At 51.4% G+C, this 18918-nt stretch overlaps 5 protein-coding genes across 6 annotated transcripts; 1 reads left to right on the top strand and 4 right to left on the bottom strand.

Moving 5' to 3' along the window:
• Nucleotides 1-185: 185 nt before the first annotated feature.
• LOC1276167 (protein hobbit) lies at nucleotides 186-9829 on the bottom strand. 2 transcript variants are annotated; one of them, XM_061652175.1, is made up of 7 exons: nucleotides 9538-9829; nucleotides 6700-9430; nucleotides 6481-6624; nucleotides 1982-6109; nucleotides 1807-1908; nucleotides 1666-1680; nucleotides 186-1391 (listed from the first exon to the last, which is right to left on the bottom strand). In XM_061652175.1, the coding sequence occupies exons 1-7, from the start codon at nucleotides 9594-9596 to the stop codon at nucleotides 1341-1343; spliced, it is 7230 nt and encodes a 2409-aa protein (XP_061508159.1). In that variant the 5' UTR covers nucleotides 9597-9829; the 3' UTR covers nucleotides 186-1340. The 2 variants fall into 2 exon arrangements, with proteins under 2 accessions (XP_061508159.1, XP_061508160.1); XM_061652176.1 differs by lacking the exon at nucleotides 1666-1680 and having other exon boundaries at nucleotides 9538-9827.
• A 645-nt stretch (nucleotides 9830-10474) lies between these two features.
• Nucleotides 10475-12261, top strand: LOC4576351 (zinc finger protein 675). Its single transcript, XM_061642954.1, has 2 exons — nucleotides 10475-10685; nucleotides 10748-12261. Exons 1-2 carry the CDS (start codon nucleotides 10485-10487, stop codon nucleotides 12185-12187), a joined length of 1641 nt encoding a protein of 546 aa, XP_061498938.1. The 5' UTR covers nucleotides 10475-10484; the 3' UTR covers nucleotides 12188-12261.
• Nucleotides 12262-12354: 93 nt separating this feature from the next.
• LOC1276168 (uncharacterized) lies at nucleotides 12355-13750 on the bottom strand. Its single transcript, XM_315478.4, has 2 exons — nucleotides 13323-13750; nucleotides 12355-13250 (listed from the first exon to the last, which is right to left on the bottom strand). The coding sequence occupies exons 1-2, from the start codon at nucleotides 13444-13446 to the stop codon at nucleotides 12511-12513; spliced, it is 864 nt and encodes a 287-aa protein (XP_315478.4). The 5' UTR covers nucleotides 13447-13750; the 3' UTR covers nucleotides 12355-12510.
• Nucleotides 13498-15655, bottom strand: LOC3289978 (uncharacterized). Its single transcript, XM_556119.3, has 2 exons — nucleotides 14776-15655; nucleotides 13498-14708 (listed from the first exon to the last, which is right to left on the bottom strand). Exons 1-2 carry the CDS (start codon nucleotides 14885-14887, stop codon nucleotides 13885-13887), a joined length of 936 nt encoding a protein of 311 aa, XP_556119.2. The 5' UTR covers nucleotides 14888-15655; the 3' UTR covers nucleotides 13498-13884.
• Nucleotides 15656-15796: 141 nt separating this feature from the next.
• On the bottom strand, nucleotides 15797-18350 carry LOC1276169 (uncharacterized). The gene is made up of 2 exons (XM_315479.3): nucleotides 18131-18350; nucleotides 15797-18066 (listed from the first exon to the last, which is right to left on the bottom strand). The coding sequence occupies exons 1-2, from the start codon at nucleotides 18246-18248 to the stop codon at nucleotides 17315-17317; spliced, it is 870 nt and encodes a 289-aa protein (XP_315479.3). The 5' UTR covers nucleotides 18249-18350; the 3' UTR covers nucleotides 15797-17314.
• Between the last annotated feature and the right edge of the window lie 568 nt (nucleotides 18351-18918).

An 18918-nucleotide genomic window follows, 5' to 3' on the forward strand; every position in this document is an offset into this window, starting at 1 on the left:
TCCTATTGGATTTGTCCAACATGGGTCCAGCTATAGAGTCCAATTCCAATATGAAGAAGTCAATAAAGTGTCCCACAGCTTTGAGAACTCCTGGAAAACTCTGCAACGAGAAAAGTGAGTGATATATCACACCAGCGAATACATGTTGAATGCAATAGAAACGCCTCAATACCGCGAGGGCAGAGTTTTGGTATATGGTAAATTTTAGTACCTTTTTAACGCCCTAACAACAGTCAAAAACAGTCAGCATACACACCAGTGGACCTCGACCTTTGCTGTGATGTTTCGCTCAAAACCGGCTAACATATTGCCTGCACAAAATAACCGTTTCTAAAGCTAACCTTTCCTATAATAACCACCGCTCCAATCTCACTTTGATTGTATGCTTTCCAATTCGTATGCACTTCCAACTGCTTCTAACTCCACTCGATATACCCAAACGGTAACAAAGCACGATATGGTTTCAACACAGAACCCTCAGAAGCACATTATTTGTAGTAGATAATCTTTCTGACATGAGGTAAAAAAAAACAAACACAAAACCAAAGCGTAAAAAACACAATACACTCCTTAAGAAAAATACTCTTTGCATAAATAATACAGAAATTGCTGACTCTATAGACTGAAACTCATGGAATCTCTTTCACTCTTAAAACCTAATCTCTGGAAACACACAACCACACACACAGACACAATACAAACATATAAATACGTAGGAAGTAAGGATGGGGGGGGGGGGGGGAGGAAGCGAAAAATGCGACAGTCGGGACAGTATATAGCCCCAAAATTGCACACGTGTGTCTTACATTATCATTGCAATGTAAATAAATCTCTTTAAACGCTAACTGGATAAGCAAAAATAGTTTGCCCTATTTCCATCCTCACTCACGCCTGTTTTGTTTTTGGTCATACCATCATGAACGGTCGGTCATACTCTACACGCTGCTTTTGGGAAGTTTTTAGGAACAGAAAATCTATCCTTTCTACCTCGCTCCCAATAACCGAAGCAAAACCCTTTGGATACTGTTTTAAAACTATTTCATATAGGTAAGAGAATGCGCAGAAGAGTTGATTAAACGGGCAAAAACGGGATTGCTTTAGAGGATTGCATTCTTCCAGCTAAAACCTATTTCTGAACTGTAGTTGTAAAAATGGGATTACATGATATTAGAGAATCACTTCACGATCTCTCGCTCTCTCGCTGTCTAACCGCTAAAAGAAATACCCTGAAATTATTCCATTCTGGAAGCGCCTGGGGCTTTCTTTTTTGCTTAATTTAAACCCTTTTTACGCGTTCCCCATCGTCAGCCAGTCGCAGCCGGTGATGTGTGATGCCGTCCTTAAGACTTGGAGAACTTAAATACACCTTTCCGAAGGCTTTTGTTTTCCGGCTGCAAGTATGTGAAAAAGGTTCGTTAAAAATAGCTGTAATCGGGACTTAATAATAGGCAAATGCATCAAGCGGCAAGCTAATGCAGTAGCAGGTACACTACTTACAAAGCTCAAGCAACAAAAACGAACAAAACCGATTAAAATTTAAATAGCATTACAATTAAAACAATCAATTCTGTTTGACGTTACAAGACAAGTACTAAAAACTGAATTGAAATAATTTAAAATGAAAAAAACCACATCAACCAAACAACCAATACGCTTCCAATATACCTTATTCCGAGCACGCTGCCGCAATGAACAAGATAAGCAATATTGTTTTTACGGAAGAAACAAATCATATTATTTCAATCGCTCATCATTTGCGCATTCCATTTACGCACGAATCCCGTGCGCTAAATGCATGTTACTTACCGCATGTCGATTGCCGAACAGCATCTTGGCCTTGTCCTCTTCCTGCGGCGATGGTTGCTCGTCAACGAGTGCTTTTTTCAGTTTCAACTTTTGTTTTATTGCCTAAAAAAAGAGAAAGTCGGATATTGTATTGAAACATGGTCCCAAGATGTTGGTCAAGCCTCCACTCTCTTACCTGCGATAGCAGCACACGCCGACTGTCCGACTTCATCGCGAGCAGCAAATCGAGCCACGTCCACGTCACGTTGTGATACTCGAGCGTCGGTATCAGCAGCGCCAGGTCCGTGATGTCCTCAAAGTTTTTCTCCTTATTGCCCTTGTAGCTCACCTTCACCGGCACCTCCGGGATCTTGATGTAAATGAACAGCTTGTTCTTCTCGGCCCGCTCCTTCATCTTCTCCACATCGTCCTGAATGCGCACGTAGAAGTTGCTATCCTTGGACGCTTTCTTACCACCACCGGACGAACCCTTCGACCCGCCGGCCGTCGAAACGGAGCTGCTCGAGGAAGCCGACCCAGTGCCGCCAGCAGCAGCGCTAGCAACGCCACCATCCCCTCCACTAGCGAGCGAGGCCGAGTTCGTCTTGCGCACACCGCCCCTCGCACCGACCGTGCTCGTACTGGCGACTGATCCGCTCCCATCGCCGTCCAGCTCGTCGGCCGCATCCGCCTCGTCCCGGTCGGGGAAGCAGAACTTGAGCATCGTGTTGTAAAACTTCTTCGAAATCTGTATCGTTATCGGCACGACGTTGATCTCAAAGTGTTCCTTCACCGAGATGCCCCCGACCGGGGGCTTCTCGCGGCAAAACACGCGCAGCACGCGCTTGTGCTCGACCGGCATGTCGCGCTGGATCTCGGTCGGGCACAGCACCTCGGTGTAGCTGTCGCGCGGTATCAAGTTGCTGATCCGGATGTACCCCAGCTCGAGCAGATGGTCGACCGAGTCGTCGCTTTTGGAGTTTTTCGTGTAGAGAAAGTTGCTCAGTATCAGATCGGCGATACCGATCTGTCCGTCCGCCTCGGTCAGGCGCCACTGCGCGTGCTTGAAGCAGATCTCGTTCGCCCGCACGATCGTGACCGGTTTGTCCTTCCGGAAGGTGGCCAACCGGGTCGAGGCGGACAGTTGCGCCTCATTGTAGCACGACAGCATCATGTCCAGCTCGTCGCTCTTTGTCATCAGCGACTCCTTGCACATCAGGATTTCGTGGTGCACCTCGGCATACTCCGCCCGCAGCTCCTCCGAGTCGCCCTCCTCGAGCCGCGCCTTCGTGATGAAGTGGATGTCCTTCTCGAGCAGCCGGATGCGCGACATCAAGCTGCGGATCTCCGTCTGCAGGTGCTGGATCGGGCGCTTCTGGTCCTCGCTGCTGTACAGCTGCAGCTGGAAGCGCATCCGCGCCAGCTGCTCCAGCGCCTCCTTGCGCTGCGGCTCCACGTACAGCAGCAGATTATTCACAATGTCCAGAATCATCGCGTACTGCAGCGAGTTGGTGCACACGTCCAGGTCGTGGTGCATCAGCGTGAACGCGTCGACCGGCTCGTCCTGGTTCTCCCACGGGCTCATCGACTCCTCGACCGGCGGTGGCGGCACCTCGCTGATCGTGCCCGGATCGATGCTCGTATCGCCGTAGCTAACGTAGAAGAACTCGCACTTGCACCGGGACACGATTCGCTGCAGCTGGATCGGCGGCTTCTGCCCGCTGGTGTAGCTGCTCTCGCCCAGCACACCGACCGTTTCTGACACGACCCCGCCGACGCTCTGCCCGCTGCCGACCAGATGCGGCAGATCCGGCAGCTCGCTAATGATGACCGGTGCGTCCCGATCCTTCTCCTGGATGTTGTCCACCGTCAGCCACATGATTTCCGCCATCTCGTGCGAGTCGCCCTCGTTCGCGCTGACCGTCGCGTAGTACTGCATGCACTCGAGCGACCCGACCCAGGTCGTTTTCGACACGATCGTATGGTCGCGCCACACCGGCCGATGGACGCGCTGCAGGATCTCTGCCTTGGCCGCGCTCAGTATCACGTACCCGGACGTTTCGCAGCCCTTCAGCAGCACCTGCGAGTTGACGAGCGAGATGGCCCAGTTGTAGTGCAGCACGTCGCCCTCCTGGTACGCCTGCAGGCCCTTCAGCTGCTGCTGGCGCGTCTGGGCCGACTGGTCATCGCTGTACACCAGCGGCTTGTGGTCCGCCTCCTGTATCAGCTGCTGCAGCATCGCCATACTATCGCTCGACTGCTGCGCCTTTCCCTTCGCGCTAAGATGGCCGCTCGTCGTCCCTGCCACACCGCCACCGCCCTGGTGCAGATCCTGCCCGGTGCTTCTCGATTTAAACGGCGTCCCGAGATCGCTACCGCCCGCCCCGGACGATCCTGCCGAACCGCCGGCGCCGCCACCTCCCCCGGCCGTTCCGCCCTCCTTGCGGAAGCACTTGAGCGCTTCGGTGGCGAGGTTATTCTTGAGCTTCTGGCTTTTCACCAACGAATCGAACAGCGCAAACGCCACGTCACGGTTATCCTTCGTCCAGGCACCCTTCAGATCGTACACGACCAGCTTGTGCGTCGGCGTGTCCTTTTCCCGCTCGTTGCCATTGGTGGAGAGTAGCGCCTCCCGCCCGTACGACACTCGCGCCACACTCAGGAAATAATACCGGTAGATGTCGCCACTCGCGTTCGAGAGACTTTCCGAGCTCGTGTCGGTGCGCTGCTGCTGCTGCTGCTCGTTGCTGATTTGCGTGGTGCGCAACCAAATCTCCGCATCGTTCAGCTCGCAGTTCATGTACATCACCGACCAGTCGGCACGCGGCCGATGGATCAACCCGTCGTCGATCGGTAGCAGCGTGAGCGTGTGCTCCGAGCTGAACGTGATGCGGCCCCCGCTCAGCTGGAAGCCCCGGTTCAGTGCGTGCGACATCCAGTAGAAGATCTGAAACCGGTGCAGGCTCATCTGCAGGTTCGCTTTGCGATAGTGCCGGCTGAGCTGCTTCTTTCTCGGGCGCACATTGTTAAACACCGGTCCGCGGCGTGTCGGGCGCGTCACGCCGGACAGGATCAGCTTCAAGCTCTCGAACCACCGCAGCGTGCTGCCGTACAGCACCAGGTTCGGGATGTCGTAGTCCGACATGGCGTTCTGCTTGATCTCGAACGACACCCATATGTTGAGATGCTGCGAGCGGAACGCACGGAACGAATCGTGCACCTGGTTGCTGCTGTACTCGGGCAGCTTGTCCGGGGCGCACGGCACGACCGCATGGTGGTCGTTCGGGTTCGCCAGACACACCCAGTTCAGCTTGAACGTGAGCTTCAGGTTGGGCAGATGCAGCAACCGGCAATCGTCGTACCGCGACGCCGTTCGTACGTAGATATTCAGATCGCCCTTGAACATGAGCCGTGCGTTCGAGTACATGATGCCGCAGTTGTTCCACGTCAGCTCCATCTCCTCCGTCGTGTTGTACGGGTCGAGCGACGCGTGCAGCAGTATCGTAAACTGCTTCGCTATGATCGACAGCTGCCCGTGCATCAGCAACCGCATCTTGTCCCAGAACGGCAGCGGCGGACTCGGGTCCCGTGAGGGGGCCGAAATTTTCTCCATCATCAAGTTGCACTGCGCCATCACCGGCTCCCAGCACGGGCCGAACGCGTACGCCAGATAGTCCAGCTCCCAGTTGAAATCGTGATAGAACTTGATCGACGTCATGCTGCGCTGCACAGTGTGCGTGCCGAACGGTTCGCCCAGCTCGATCTCCACGTCCCGCTTGGCACGGCGCGGCGGTGCCATCTCTGCCCCGGCCAGCGTCCCGAACAGGTGCATCGCTTTCACGTGAAACATTGGCTGCGGGTAGTCGCGCAGCATAAACTTCCACTCGCTGCACCCGATGTTGACGGCGCGCACCCACAGCGTCACGAACTCGATGCCCTCGTCCGGCCAGGGACTTTCCGGGTCGAGCATGCGCAACCATCGGACCGCATTTTCGCCCCCGTGCAGCGAGGGATCGGCCATGGCCATTATTTCCAGATCGGTCATGATCCAGGCAATGAGCCGGGTGCGGGGCGGGCCCGATTCGGAGATCTTTTTCGACCGCTGGATGTAGATTTCCGAGTTTTTCTTGATCAGGTTCGCGTTCAGCTCCTCGAGCGTGCCGGGAGGGAGCATTAGTCGTTCCGAGCAGAGTTGGGCGATCTTTTGATCGAACAGCTCCTTCCGCTTGACGCTCTCGTGGTACTCGTCCAGGAGGAGGACATAATTGTCGCGCAGCTTCACCTCGAACGGATCGTCACTCATCTCCAGCAAAAATTCTTTGATCTGCAATCAAAGGTTATTTTGGAGTAAAATGAATATTCGTATGCATTTAATATTTCAATTAAGAATAATAATAATAATAATAATTTAATAATTTAATTTGAATAAAAAAATAAATAAATTAATAAGTTCAAAATATAAATCATATTATGTAAAACCATTAAAAAAATAATAATAAAAAAAATAAAATAAATTAGATGATTTAATTAAATCAATTTAAATTTAAAAAAAATTTAAAAAAATATTAAAAAATGATAAAAATGATTAATTTAAAAAAACTCAGAAATCATTGGGCATTCCTTAATGGTGACTCATGAAAGTCAGTGCTTATCTATGCGCAGTTCTTATCTATCTCCTCCATCAATCGACGTTACCTGTATTATCATATCGCTCGGCAAAGGGCTGTTGATAGTAAATGGTTTTTTCTTGTAGTTGTGCACCACCTTTAGCCACTTGTAAATCGAAACGAACTCGTTCACTATTGCTCCATAGAAATCGTGCTCGTACGGGAAGATGACCTTCAAAAAAGGGAAAAATAAATTAACGCACCCGTCTTACACAAACGAAACACCTTCACCCATCTTATTGCATACCTTAACACCGCCGATCGTGGTCGCCCAGACGCGGTTCGAGTCCAGCTGGAAGTGGTCATAGTTCTGCCGCTCCTGGCAGAGCAGCTCAACCCGCTCGAGCGATTCCAGCACCATGTCCTTGAACGTGAATATGTGCTGATCGTCGATCTTGATCACAATGTTCTCGATCGACAGCATCCACTGGCCTCTCCGGTGGATGAGCGCATTCTCCCCGAACACCTGCATCGAGTGTCGCTCGCTAATCTTGATGCCCACCTCCACGCTGCCCTCCGCGTACACCTCCAGGATCATTTTGCGCAGGTACGACTTACGCCCGCCGCCTGCCTGCTCCGGTTCATTCGCTTCCATCGACCCACCACCACCGGCCGGCAGCTCCTGCGATGGATCGCAATGTGTCGGGTCCGTTTTCAGCAGCTCCCTCAGCTGTCGCATCTCCTGCAGCAGCGTCACGATGTGCATGTGCAGATTCGTGTTCCACATCACGATCGCATCTTCCAGCAGCCAAACGTCCACCTTCGGCGCACCCTCCACGTCCACGTACTCCACCCGCACACCCTTCACGTTCGCGAACACATTCTGCAGCTCGGCCGACCCGTACTCGCACCCCGTGATGTGCCGGAAGTCAAGAATCTCCATCTGGAACCGGTCGAAGCGTATGAAGTGTTTCTGGGCCGATTTGCCCACCGTCAGCTCGTTCAGGTTGGCCAGCATGCAGGTGTCGTGCTGGTTGAAGAAGAAGCCCGATATGTCCGTCACGCGCGCATTGATCAGCAGATCGAGCGTGGCGAACGATCCGCGCCGCTCCCTGCCCGCCGCCGCCAGTGGCGTGTGGTGATGGTCCCGGGCGGCTGCCGGCTGCTTGGTACCCGCGCTCGACGAGCGGTACTGCTCCAGGCAGCGCTTGGCGTTCACCAGATAGTCGGCCAGCGTTGGGCTGTACTCCACCCGGAACGTGTGGATGGAAAAGTCCAGCTTGGTCGTGTCGCCGTAGCTGCTCAGCTTGATCAGGCTCATCGCCACGTAGAACGGGCTGCCCCGTATGTGGCCCTTCTTGAGGCTTTGCGCATTCTCCCGGTGCGATACATTCGAGCTGAGCGACCACCAGACCGATTCGATCAGCAGCTCGGCGCTCCAGTGCCGCCGGTCGAGCAGCAAGTGCAGCAGGCGATTCCCGTACGGCTTGCTGCGCTTTTCCGCAAACTGCTCCAGCAGCAGCTTCGCGTGGTTGCAACACATCGACGATACCTGCGCCGGCCCGAACCGAAACACGGTCGTTACGTCCCACAGCTCGGCACAACCCTTCACGACAATGCGCCTCAAAAAGTCCTCCAGCAGCTTCGAACCACCGGCCGCGTTGCGTGTGCGGCGCGTGCGACACTGGGCAGCCACCAGCCCGGGCAGCTTCAGGGTGGCCGGGTTCAGCTGCTTCCGGCTGCCGGCCCGTTCGCCCGTGAAGAAATTTTTGCTGATCCACCCGTAAATCTCGCGATGGTTGTAGATCAGCACGAACGAGGACAGCTTCGAGTAGATGTTCACCAGGCTGCCCTCCAGCTTCGCGTCCACGCTGAACTGCTGCAGAAACAGCAGCTTCTCGTGCAGCGTGTCGATCTCGAGCTGCTGCAGCTGCATCCCCACGTACACCAGCGGCAGCTGATGCTCGCCGGGGAGGGGGCCGCTCGGCGGGGTGCTAAACTTGCTCGACACCGCAAACTTTTGCAGCGTGGCGGAGAAATCGTTCGACGAGTTTTCGCGCACCGCACTGATGGTGGTGTTTTCGATCTTGACGAAAAAGTTTTTCGGCACGATCGGCGCAAACCGCTGGTACCACTCGTGCAGGGAGAACTCTTCCCCCTGCCCGGCTTCGAACGGATGATCTGCCGGTTCGCGGTCCGGGTCGGCGGTGCCGTGCTGGCGGTGGTACAGCTGCTGCCGGCGCTTCTGCGCCTGAGCGTCCTTGATGAACTCGTACAGCCCACCGTGCAGGATCACCTTCGTCGTGGTCATCGCGAGGCTAAGCTTCTCGAGCGACATTGGCGTATCGACCACCAGCACCCCGTCCAGCGCAATGCCGAAGCACAGCTCGGCCAGGCAGGGCTGCGGCAGGTCGGATATTTTGCGCGACCGCTCCAGCCGCTTTGGGGTGGAAATGCAGTGCCGCAGCACCTTCGCCTGCGCGTCGCTGAGCGAGGCGGACACGAGCAGCGACTTGGTGCTGTGCACCAAGCTGCCGTCCAGATGCAGCTCCTTGGCCGTGGCGTGCAGCAGCCAGCCCGGCTCCTGGGCACTGTTTAGCAGGGCCACCGACACGTTGTGTATGTGCACCGCCATGAACTGGGCAAAGATGAGCAGATTGGGCGGCACTTTCTTCTCCCGAAAGTCGAGCGGTTTGCGCTGGGGGTCCGCTGCCGCTTTCGGCTGACCGAAGCCGCCCCACTCACTCCCAGCCCCGGGTCCGGTGGGGCTGCCGGAGGGTGTAGGGCTGCCGCTGCCACCCGCCGGCCCCTTGTTGACGTCCTTGTTGATGCGCACGTCGCGCACATTGATGGAGAGCAGCTTCGACACGTCGGAATTGACGAAGCTGCTCTGCACGCTCAGCTCAACGATCTGCACCGAGAAGCCGTTCTTGGACACGGTGATGTCGCGCACCGAGAAGGGTAGGCTGAACCGACCGATGTTGATCTCGGCGTTGTACACCTTTTTCATCACGAAGCCAATCAGCTTTGGTATCAGCCTGGAAAAAGGGGAGCAACATAAGTTGCGCGAACACACACACAAATTCCATTCGATTCATTGGGATGGGCTTGACCTTCGAGGTGCCGTACATCCGCTCCAACTTACCATGTTAACACTAGATATATGACCAAAGTGAAGATTATCGTATAAACAAAGTTGATCATGGTGCTGCACCATTGCCCTCACCCCCCGGGGCGAGACACACAAGCACTAAATAGTGAATGGATTAATTAACTTTTTCCCTTTCCCCGTAGCGGAGAAATATTGTTTTCCTCCTATCGATACGCTGAGCAACTGTTTGACAGAAGTGATGTGTTTTTTTACTCGTCGTCTTCTTCCCAAATGTCACTTTTTCGATGGCCCATTCCCGGACACGCACGCACACAGCTGTGTATCGTAGCATAGCCAACTGCAGCATAGATCAGCTGTTTTCATGCATATGCCGGCTGCTGGCCGAATGTGCGCCAAAGAGAGAAAGAGAAGGAAAATGTCTAGAAGCAAACACAACAATGCGCTGATGCAGGGTTCGCTTCCTACCCATCAAATCTAATGTGAAGTCCCCTGTGTAAGAAACTATCCACGATTTGTTTATAATTTTATATCGTAGTAGAGAGCTTTTCCGAATATTTGAACGTGTAAAAGGTACTGCAATTGAAACTTGAAAAATAAATAAACAAATAAAATTTTACCAAAAACAAGTGTAAACTTGTATGCTCGATTATCCGGCATAAAAACCCCCGGATAATCGAATCAGCGCTGTCACAGTGTTTAGTGATGTGCTCTCTAAAGCGCACCCACGACTCCGATCCGACTCCGACTATTGTTAATCCGATTTCGACTCCGGTAAAATGGAACCACTAGATCCGCCCGGAGTCGGAGTCGTCCGGAGTCGTCTGGAGTCGACTCCGAATGACTCCAGGCGATTCCAAGCGACTCCGAACGACTCCGGATAATGCAGAGCGGACCTACCTTCCGGAGTCGATTCCGAATTTATCGGAGTCGGATCGGAGTCGTCTTCGTATATTTGCCAACTTTACCCATCACTAGTGTTGATGCCATTTGTTTACATAAAAAAGACGCGCTGCGAATGCGAAAATGTGTTTCGTGCTCGCTCCAAAATAAATTCACATTTTACAATGAAAAATGAACCCCAAACGTGTCGCTTGTGCTTGCGCAGTTCGTTCCGTGGTCGCAAAATTGCCATCACGAACGGAGACTTTCAACAGAAGCTAAAAGCTGTGTTTTCGTTCGATGTAAGCAAATCGAAAGGGAGTTAACCGTTTTCAGGTGCTTTAATTAATTGGTTTGCTTGTAGATTGCGCCGGCTGAAAATCTCCCGGCAGATGCATGCCGTGGATGCCGAGAAACGGTCGAACAGTTCTACGAGTACAGTGAGACAGTTCGAGCCAACCAGGACAGTCTGCAAGCTTCGATTACCGCCGCTGGAGCTGATCCTGACGGGAAGGTGAAGAAAGAATCGCCAGCGAAAGTCGCTTCCGAACCGAATGTACACACAGACCCTGCCGACAGCATCGTGCAGGTTGAGAATTATCATATTGAGCTGCTGAAGGTAGAACCATGCCTTCCCGCGACGAAACAGACAAGTGATCAGCACGATGAACCGGTTGTGGAGTATTTGTCGGAAAGTTTAGTCAAAGCAGAATCGAACGACAGTTTAAATTACGACGATGATAACGGAGACGTGCTAGAAGACACTGAACCAGTACGGGAGGAGCCCACGACCGACGAAGACAAAGGCAAACAGAACAACACACCACAGCGGCGCAAGAGGGAAAACCGGCCCCGGGAGGAGGATGAAGAGCTGCTGCGCAAACATTTCCACCTGGGGTGTGAAAAGTGCCCCTTCAAGGCGGAAACGGTGGCGGCACTGTTTCACCATTACCGCCTGGACCACCAAACACCCGGCTACGTCGAGTGTTGCAATCGCAAGTTTTTCCGGCGCGCACGGCTGCTCGAGCATCTGGGCGCACACTTGGGATCGATCGTGTGCGACGTGTGCGGCAAAGTATTCCGGAACGTGTGCTCGCTCAACTTGCACAAGCTGGACCACGAGCAGCCGAAGCACGCGCGACAGTACAAGTGCGAGCGGTGCAACTATTCCTTCCACAAGCTGTACCACCTGAAGCAGCACCAGAAGCGCCACGAGCGTTTACGGTGCACCGTCTGCGATAAGGTGCTGGCCGGCGAGCAAGGGCTGAAGACGCACATGCAAAAAGTGCACGGCACGGACAACACACAGATCTGCCCCACCTGTGGCAAGGAGTTCCGCTGCCTGCTGGCCATGAAGCGGCACATCCGGGCGCACCTGGGCATCGTGACGGTCGAGCGGGTGCAGTGCGACCAGTGCGCGAAGTGGTTCGACAGCAAGCTGAACCTGCGCAACCATATCAAGGGCGTGCACGATGGGGCCGGCCCGATCCAGTGCGACGAGTGTCAGCACGTCAGCCCGAACCGGCGGGCACTGACGAACCATAAGCTGCGGACGCACGGCCGCAAGCAGACGTTTGAGTGCGAGCACTGCGGGAAGAAGCTGAACACGAAGCTCACGCTGAAGGAGCACATGGCCACGCACACGAACATTCCGCTCTACTCGTGCGAGTTCTGTGGCATCACGTTCAATTCCAACGCGAACAAGTACGTGCACCGGAAGAGCAAACATCCGCAGGAATGGGAAGCGATGATGCAGCAAAAGCTCATGCAGCGAATGGGTCCAGCTGTAATATTGCCGGAATAAAGGCGACGGTTTTACATATTAAATGGTTAATAAAGAGTGTTTAGCATTTGGAATAAGCTCATTCCTCATCATGATCGTCGTTTTGCTGGAAAACATGCTGTACCTAATGTTTATTTTACACTTTTTGATGAGCGGAAAACAAAAAGTCAACACGTCTTGACGCCTTGTTTGGGATGTGTTTTCGTGTTCGATTTGTATTTTTAATCGATGTCATAAAAATTAAGAAGCTAAATTGCTGAACTCCCTTGAAAAACCGTTGAATTCAATGTTTTAAAGAAATATTCCGATACTTTATCTACCCTCGATCGTGTGTCACTGCATGCTTACAGTACTTCGTACTCTTGAACCTGTGTGGAGTCAGGACGGCTGTTCGGTCGGTTAGCGAGCGTCACATTCTTTCGCTTCACGTGCAACCGATCCTTCGCATGGGGTAGCTTTTTCAAAAAGAACTTCGCCACAAACGCATCTGTAATGGCAATGAAGCGATTGCTTCCCAGCGCGGTAAACAGCTTCATGATGTGCGTTTGGGCGCTCATGGGTATTTTCGTTTCCCCCGGTTTGCCCCGCCCCTTCCAGCTGCACAGTGGGAGAAACTCGCGCCTGAATACCAGATCCATTGCTTCCACCAGCCGACCGTTCGGTTCCTCGCCCAGTATCTTCTTGTTCAGCCAGTTTGTGAGATTGCTCTGGTACGTGCTGTCTGTGGCGAGCCTGTAGTCCAGCTCGTTCAGCTGCTCCTCGTTAGCAACTGGCTCGAACTCGAACGGGGGCTCGCCTGCATCTGCACCGGCCGCATTTTCGCCCAGCGCAACGGCATCCTTCACCTGCTCGAGTGTGGCCAGCGTTGTGCCGAGCTTTTTCTCCACCCGCAGCACGCGGATCGAAACGTCCTCCACCTCCTTCTGGATGTGGTCCATCTTGCGGTGCAGCTGCCCGATCTGACCTGACATGGAGGAGAGTATCTTCAGCACGTCCCCGATCGTGGCGTCGCCGGTATCCTCGAACGGATCTTCATCGTCGCACGTCATCATTAGTTCGTTTGCCTCTTTGCCCTGCATTTCAACTGAAAGGGATACAAGCCCAGCGCTAGTCAATGCACGATTCGTCAACTTTGTGTGTGTTCGCTTTCACCTACGTTCCATCTGGATGAGTCTCTGTTCCGCTTCGTACTCTTGCTCGAATTTGCTTTCCAGCAGCTCACGAATTTTGTAGATTTTCCCCGTTTTGTCACGCGCCGTAGCCATGTTTTGCGAGGCCATGATAGATTGTTGGCATAAAAATACTGCAACAACAGACTAGCGTTCACTGCTTGCTAGCGTCTTTTCGAGAATAAACAAATCGCCTAGCCCGTTGACAGTTCGATGAAGTTTGTCAAAAAGCAGCGCACTCACACACACACGCACTCGCATGCACCCATCTTCAGATGGCTACACACATACACATGTAAGCTTTGCGCGCTTCAAACCGTCTGTTTCGGCGAAAGAAGTACGGGCTGTTCCGAATTGGCTAAAAGTGTTCTGGAAATTCCATGTTCGATGAGTTCAGTAAATTATACCTTTTTTCTACTTATTTCATTTGTTGTCTTTCATTCTAACAAATTATTCATTTTGTCTGTAAGCAAAATTAATCATATCGGCACCTAACTAAAAATATACAACGAACATGATCTCATAACGTGGTTCATAGGGGGTTTTCCCCTAAGCATTCTCAACAATCCTACAGTTGTCACTAACCCGACTCACTGTTATCGGTTCCGCTCGACATTGGATCGAAATTTGCTGAGCTCCAGCAAGGTGTTGCAGGACAGTCGTATCAGGTTGCTTTTTCACATGCAACCGGCAGCCCTTTCTTTGATTGCGTTGTAAGTGCACTCGATTCTTTGCATATGGCAGTTTCTTCTGGAAGAACTTGGCCACAAACGCATCCGTGATGGTGGTAAACCGATTACTTCCCACCACCCTAAACAGTTCCATAATGTTTCGCTGAGCGCTCATCGGGATTTTGGGCTCGGGTTTGGAGCGCCCCTTCCAGCTACATTTCGGCAGAAAATCCCGCTTAAACACGATCTCCATTGCTTCGTGCAGCCGGTTTTTGGAATCTTCGCTCACTATTTTCACATTCAGCCATTTGGTGAGATTGCCCTGGTACTCTGCGTCAGCTCCGAGCTTGAAGTCCAGCTCGTTCAGCTCCTCCTCGTTGCTTACGGCGTTAAAATCGAATCCGGCCAGTTCGGGATCGGAGCTCTTCTGTGCCAGCTCGCTAATGCTCACCACGTCCTTCAGCTGTTCGAGGGTGGCTAGCGTTGTGCCGAGCTTTTTCTCCACCCGCAGCACACGAATCGAAACGTCCTCCACCTCCTTCTGGATGTGGTCCACCTTTCGGTTGAGCTGTCCGATGTGTTGCAGCACGGTCGTAAGCAAGCTGAACTCGATCGTTGGTTCGCCCACGTCAGCGAATGGATCCTGCTCTTCGCAGGTCAGCAATAGTTCGCTGGTTAGTTTCGTTTTTGCTTCCTGTTCGCCTTAAACAAGATAAAAGGCCGCATCATAAATTTGCCCCAAATTCGTATGCCCGACCGATCAACTTACGCTTCAATCGTAAATAATTTTGTTCTGCTTCAAACTCCTCGTCAAATTTGCTCTCTAGCTTGTCTCGAATTTTGTAAATGTTGCCCGTTTTTTTGTCACGTTGCGTTGCCATGATTTGCCGTTATTGCCTTTCTATGTTGAGCAGAGTGTAATCTTTTTATGATATTTTATCGCACAATTTGTTGAAAGAAATCTGTGCGCGTCCTGTACTCTAGCGTCGCAGTGAATGTCAACAAGCTGATTTCATTTGACGGATGTTTTTCAAAAGACGCACACGCACACACATGCTTGGTGTGTCGCTACGTGCTACACACTAGTGATGTGCTCTTTGGAGCGCACCCACGATTTCGATCCGACTCCGGCTATTGTTCGTTCGATTCCGACTCCGTCAAAATCTGAACCACTAGTTCCGCCCGGCAACAACATGCCCGTCATGGGTTCAAGCCTCAAATAGACCGTGCCGCCATACGTAGGACTGACTGTCCTGCTATGGGGGGTAATCCAAAAGTTATTGAGAGCCAACCACACAAGTAGTACAGGAGGGCCTTGACCGACAACGATTGTTGAGCCAAAAGAAGAAGAAGAAGTTCTGCCCGGAGACGGATTCGTCCGAAGTCGTTCGGAGTTGCCCGGAGCCGTTCGGAGTCGTCCGGTATAATGTGCATGTGATCCAGCATTTCCTTTCTTCTTGTTTTTTGTCTTTCACTTTGTGGCGCCTTTGTTTCTAAGGACGACTCCGGCTGACTCCGGGTGACTTCGACTCTGTTATGAGTTTATAGTAAGCCGTTATTTGGGTAACGAATAACTTTAACAACCGGACTACTCCGCACGACTCCTGGAGATTCCGGACGATTCCAAACGACTTTGGATAATGCTGGGCGGGCCCTACCTTCCGGAGTCGATTCCGAAATTACCGAATTCGGATCAGGGTCGATCTTCGGATTTTTGCCAGCTTTATCCATCACTACTTCACACATCCACATTTATGCTTCTCTTTCTAAAATATTAATGGACCTGAACATTTTTCCTAACATTTGTATTCAAATCCTTATTTATTATTTCGAAGTGATTTTAATTCCTCTTCCACTTACAAGCTACTTGCTTCTGTACATTAAACATTAGACCCCCTCCTATGTTCCAGCTAAATCTACTCCGCGAGCGGATCTGAGTTCGCGTCGCATACTCTGGATTTCTTATTGCATTCATGGGGTCTATAACTTTTCTGGCTGAGTCGCGTCTTGGCGTGCGGCAGTTTCTTCTGAAAAAACTTGGCCACAAATGCGGCCGATATAGAAGTGAAGCGACTACTTCCCACCACCCGAAACAGTTCCATGATGTGCGTTTGCGTACACATGGCAATTTTGCGATTCAGTCGCCCCTTCCAGCTGCACAACGGCAGAAACTCGCGCGTGAAAATCACCTCCATCGCTTCATACAATCGACGGTCGGAATCCGAGTTCAATATCATCGCGTTCAACCAGTTGGTGAGATTCCTCCTGTACGCATTGTCCGTGGCCAGCCTATGGTCGAGATCGTTCAGCTCTTGCTCGTTACTTACGGCACGGAACTCAAACCCGGGCTCTGGGGGAATGACTTCCGTTGCCATGCCTTTAGGCATCAACGTGTCCTTCACCTTTTCCGTCATCGAAAGCGTTGAGTTCAGTTTTGCTTCCAGCTTTAGTACGCGGTGCTTTGCTTCGCTTACTTGCTTTCGGAAGCTGTCCTGCTTCCCAGCAAGCTGCTCGATCTTGCGAGACACAGTGTTCAGCATCTTCATCACGTCCGCGATCGTTGCATTGTCGGGATTAACGTTTGTATCCTCTTCTTCGCAGGTCATCATTTGTTCGATTGCTAACCTTTCTTTTGCTTCCTGTTCCCCTAAAGCAAATCAAATGCTACATAATATACGTTTGTCTCGTTCGAGCGCGCCCGACAGATGAACTTACGTCGCGTTCGTAACAATCTTTGTTCTGCTTCAAACTCCTGGTCGAATTGATCCTCAATCCGTTTACGAAGTAGATAAATTCTGCCAGTCTCTTTATCACGATGGGAAGCCATGGTGGTGTACACTATTTCACTGTTTCAATTTGCTGTAGGAAATCAACGCATCCTCCGTACATTCGTCGTGTTGAATGTAAACAAACTGTGTCGTTTGACAGCTCGCAAAGGATTTTCAAAACACTTTCCACACAAACACACACTCACACGTCGCTACATGCTTACACATGAACATTTGTGCTTTTCCTGGAGTTTAAACACCTTCATAGAAACGAGCGTAACTAAAAAATCAATTAAGTGATAGAATAAAACCTTCCACCTCTGATGTTTTACCCGATGCAGTAAACTAGAAATTGAGCTATAAGTATTTTCAGTATTTATATTCAGTTCCTTATTTATTATTTCGAAACGATTAATAACATGTCTTTTAATCATAAGCCATATACGAGCCAGTTGCACCTACTTGCATTGTTTTTGTGCTTCTGTACATACAACAGCAAAAGATTAATTCATACCAAAAGCAATCTCCAAAAGACTACATCTACCGACTGAAATCGGTATCCAGAGCGAGCGGATCGGAGTTCTTTTGGCGTCGTCTGCTGGGCAAATTATACGGAGCGGCTCTTCTCACGCTGGGTCGTAGCGTATTGCGCGTTAGTTTCCTTACAAAGAACTTTGCTACAATTTTGTCCGTAATAGTAGTACAGCGATTACTTCCCACCACCCGAAACAGCTCCACGATGTACCTTTGCTCACATATGGCAATTTTGGGCCCTGATTTGCTTCGTCCCTTCCAGCTACATAACATCAGAAACTCCCGCTCGAAAACCAGATCCAACGCATGCAGCATTCGGCGGAAGGGTTTCTGTAAACTTATCTTCGCCTTCAGCCAGTTGGTGAGGTTCCTGCAGAACGCCTCGTCCGTGGCCAGCCTTTGGTCGAGATCGTTCATCTCTTGCTCGTTGCTTACGGCACGAAACTCAAACCCGGGCTCTGGGGGATCGTCCTGCTCCGGTGTCCAATATCTAGCCAGCATTTCGTCCTTCACCTTTTCCGTCATCGAAAGCGTTGTGTTCATTTTTGCTTCTAGCTTTAGCACGCGGTGCTTTGCTTCGCACACTTCCTTCTGAAAGGTGTCCTGCTTTCCACAAAGCTGCCCGATCTTGCGAGACACAGTTTTCAGCATCTTCATCACGTCCGCGATCGTTGCACTGTCGGGATTAATGGTTGGATCTTCATCTTCGCAGGTCATCAGTAGTTCGTTTGCTAACCTTTCTTTTGCTTCTTGTTCCCCTAAAACAAATCAAACGATTTACAATACATTTACCAGACTCGAGCAACCGGCAGATGAACTTACGCTGTAATCGTATCAATTTTTGTTCTGCTTCAAACTCCGCGTTAAATTTGCTCTCCAGCTTATCTCGAAATCGGTATATTTTGCCGGTATCTTTATCATGTTGTGAATAAGACGCCATGGTGTTACAGACTCACTGTTCAATTTGCTGCAGGAAATCAACGCGCACTCCGTGCATTCGTCGTGTGGAATGCAAACAAACTGTTTCTTTTGACAGCTAGCGAAGGCATCTTCATTAGTGATGGGAAAAATGAAGTTTTCGTCGGAATCAATTCCGATTAGCTCCGAAGTTTTCGTCGGAGTTGATTCTGGATAGTAGGTCTTGAATCACTTTCCGGAATCGATTCCAGATTCGCAATCAGCTGTGGAAAAAGCTCCAGAATCAGTCTCGGGTTTGGAATCGGAATCGGGTCCGAGTCTTCTTTGAAATCGGAATCAGTTTCGGCATCGCCATAAGAATAGCCGTTTGGGTCCAATGATGCTACGTATTGATAGCCGCAAATAATAAAATTAGCTTGTGAACTAGTGATGTGCTGTATGGAGCGCACCCATGACTCCGATCCGACTCCGACTATTGTTAGTTCGATTCGTCCGGAGTAATCCGGAAACGTCCGGAGTCGCCCGGAGTCGTTTCGGAGTCTTCCGGAGTCGTTCGGAGTCGGCCGGAGTCGCCGGAGTCGTTCGGAGTCGTCTGGAGTCGCTGGAGTCGGAGTCGTCCGGAGTCGTCTGGATTCATTCGGAATCGGCCACAGACGGAGTCATCCGGAGTCGTCTGGAGTCGGCCGGATGAA

Source organism: Anopheles gambiae, chromosome 2 (genome assembly GCF_943734735.2).
Source record: "Anopheles gambiae chromosome 2, idAnoGambNW_F1_1, whole genome shotgun sequence".
Taxonomy (NCBI): Eukaryota; Metazoa; Arthropoda; class Insecta; order Diptera; family Culicidae; genus Anopheles; species Anopheles gambiae.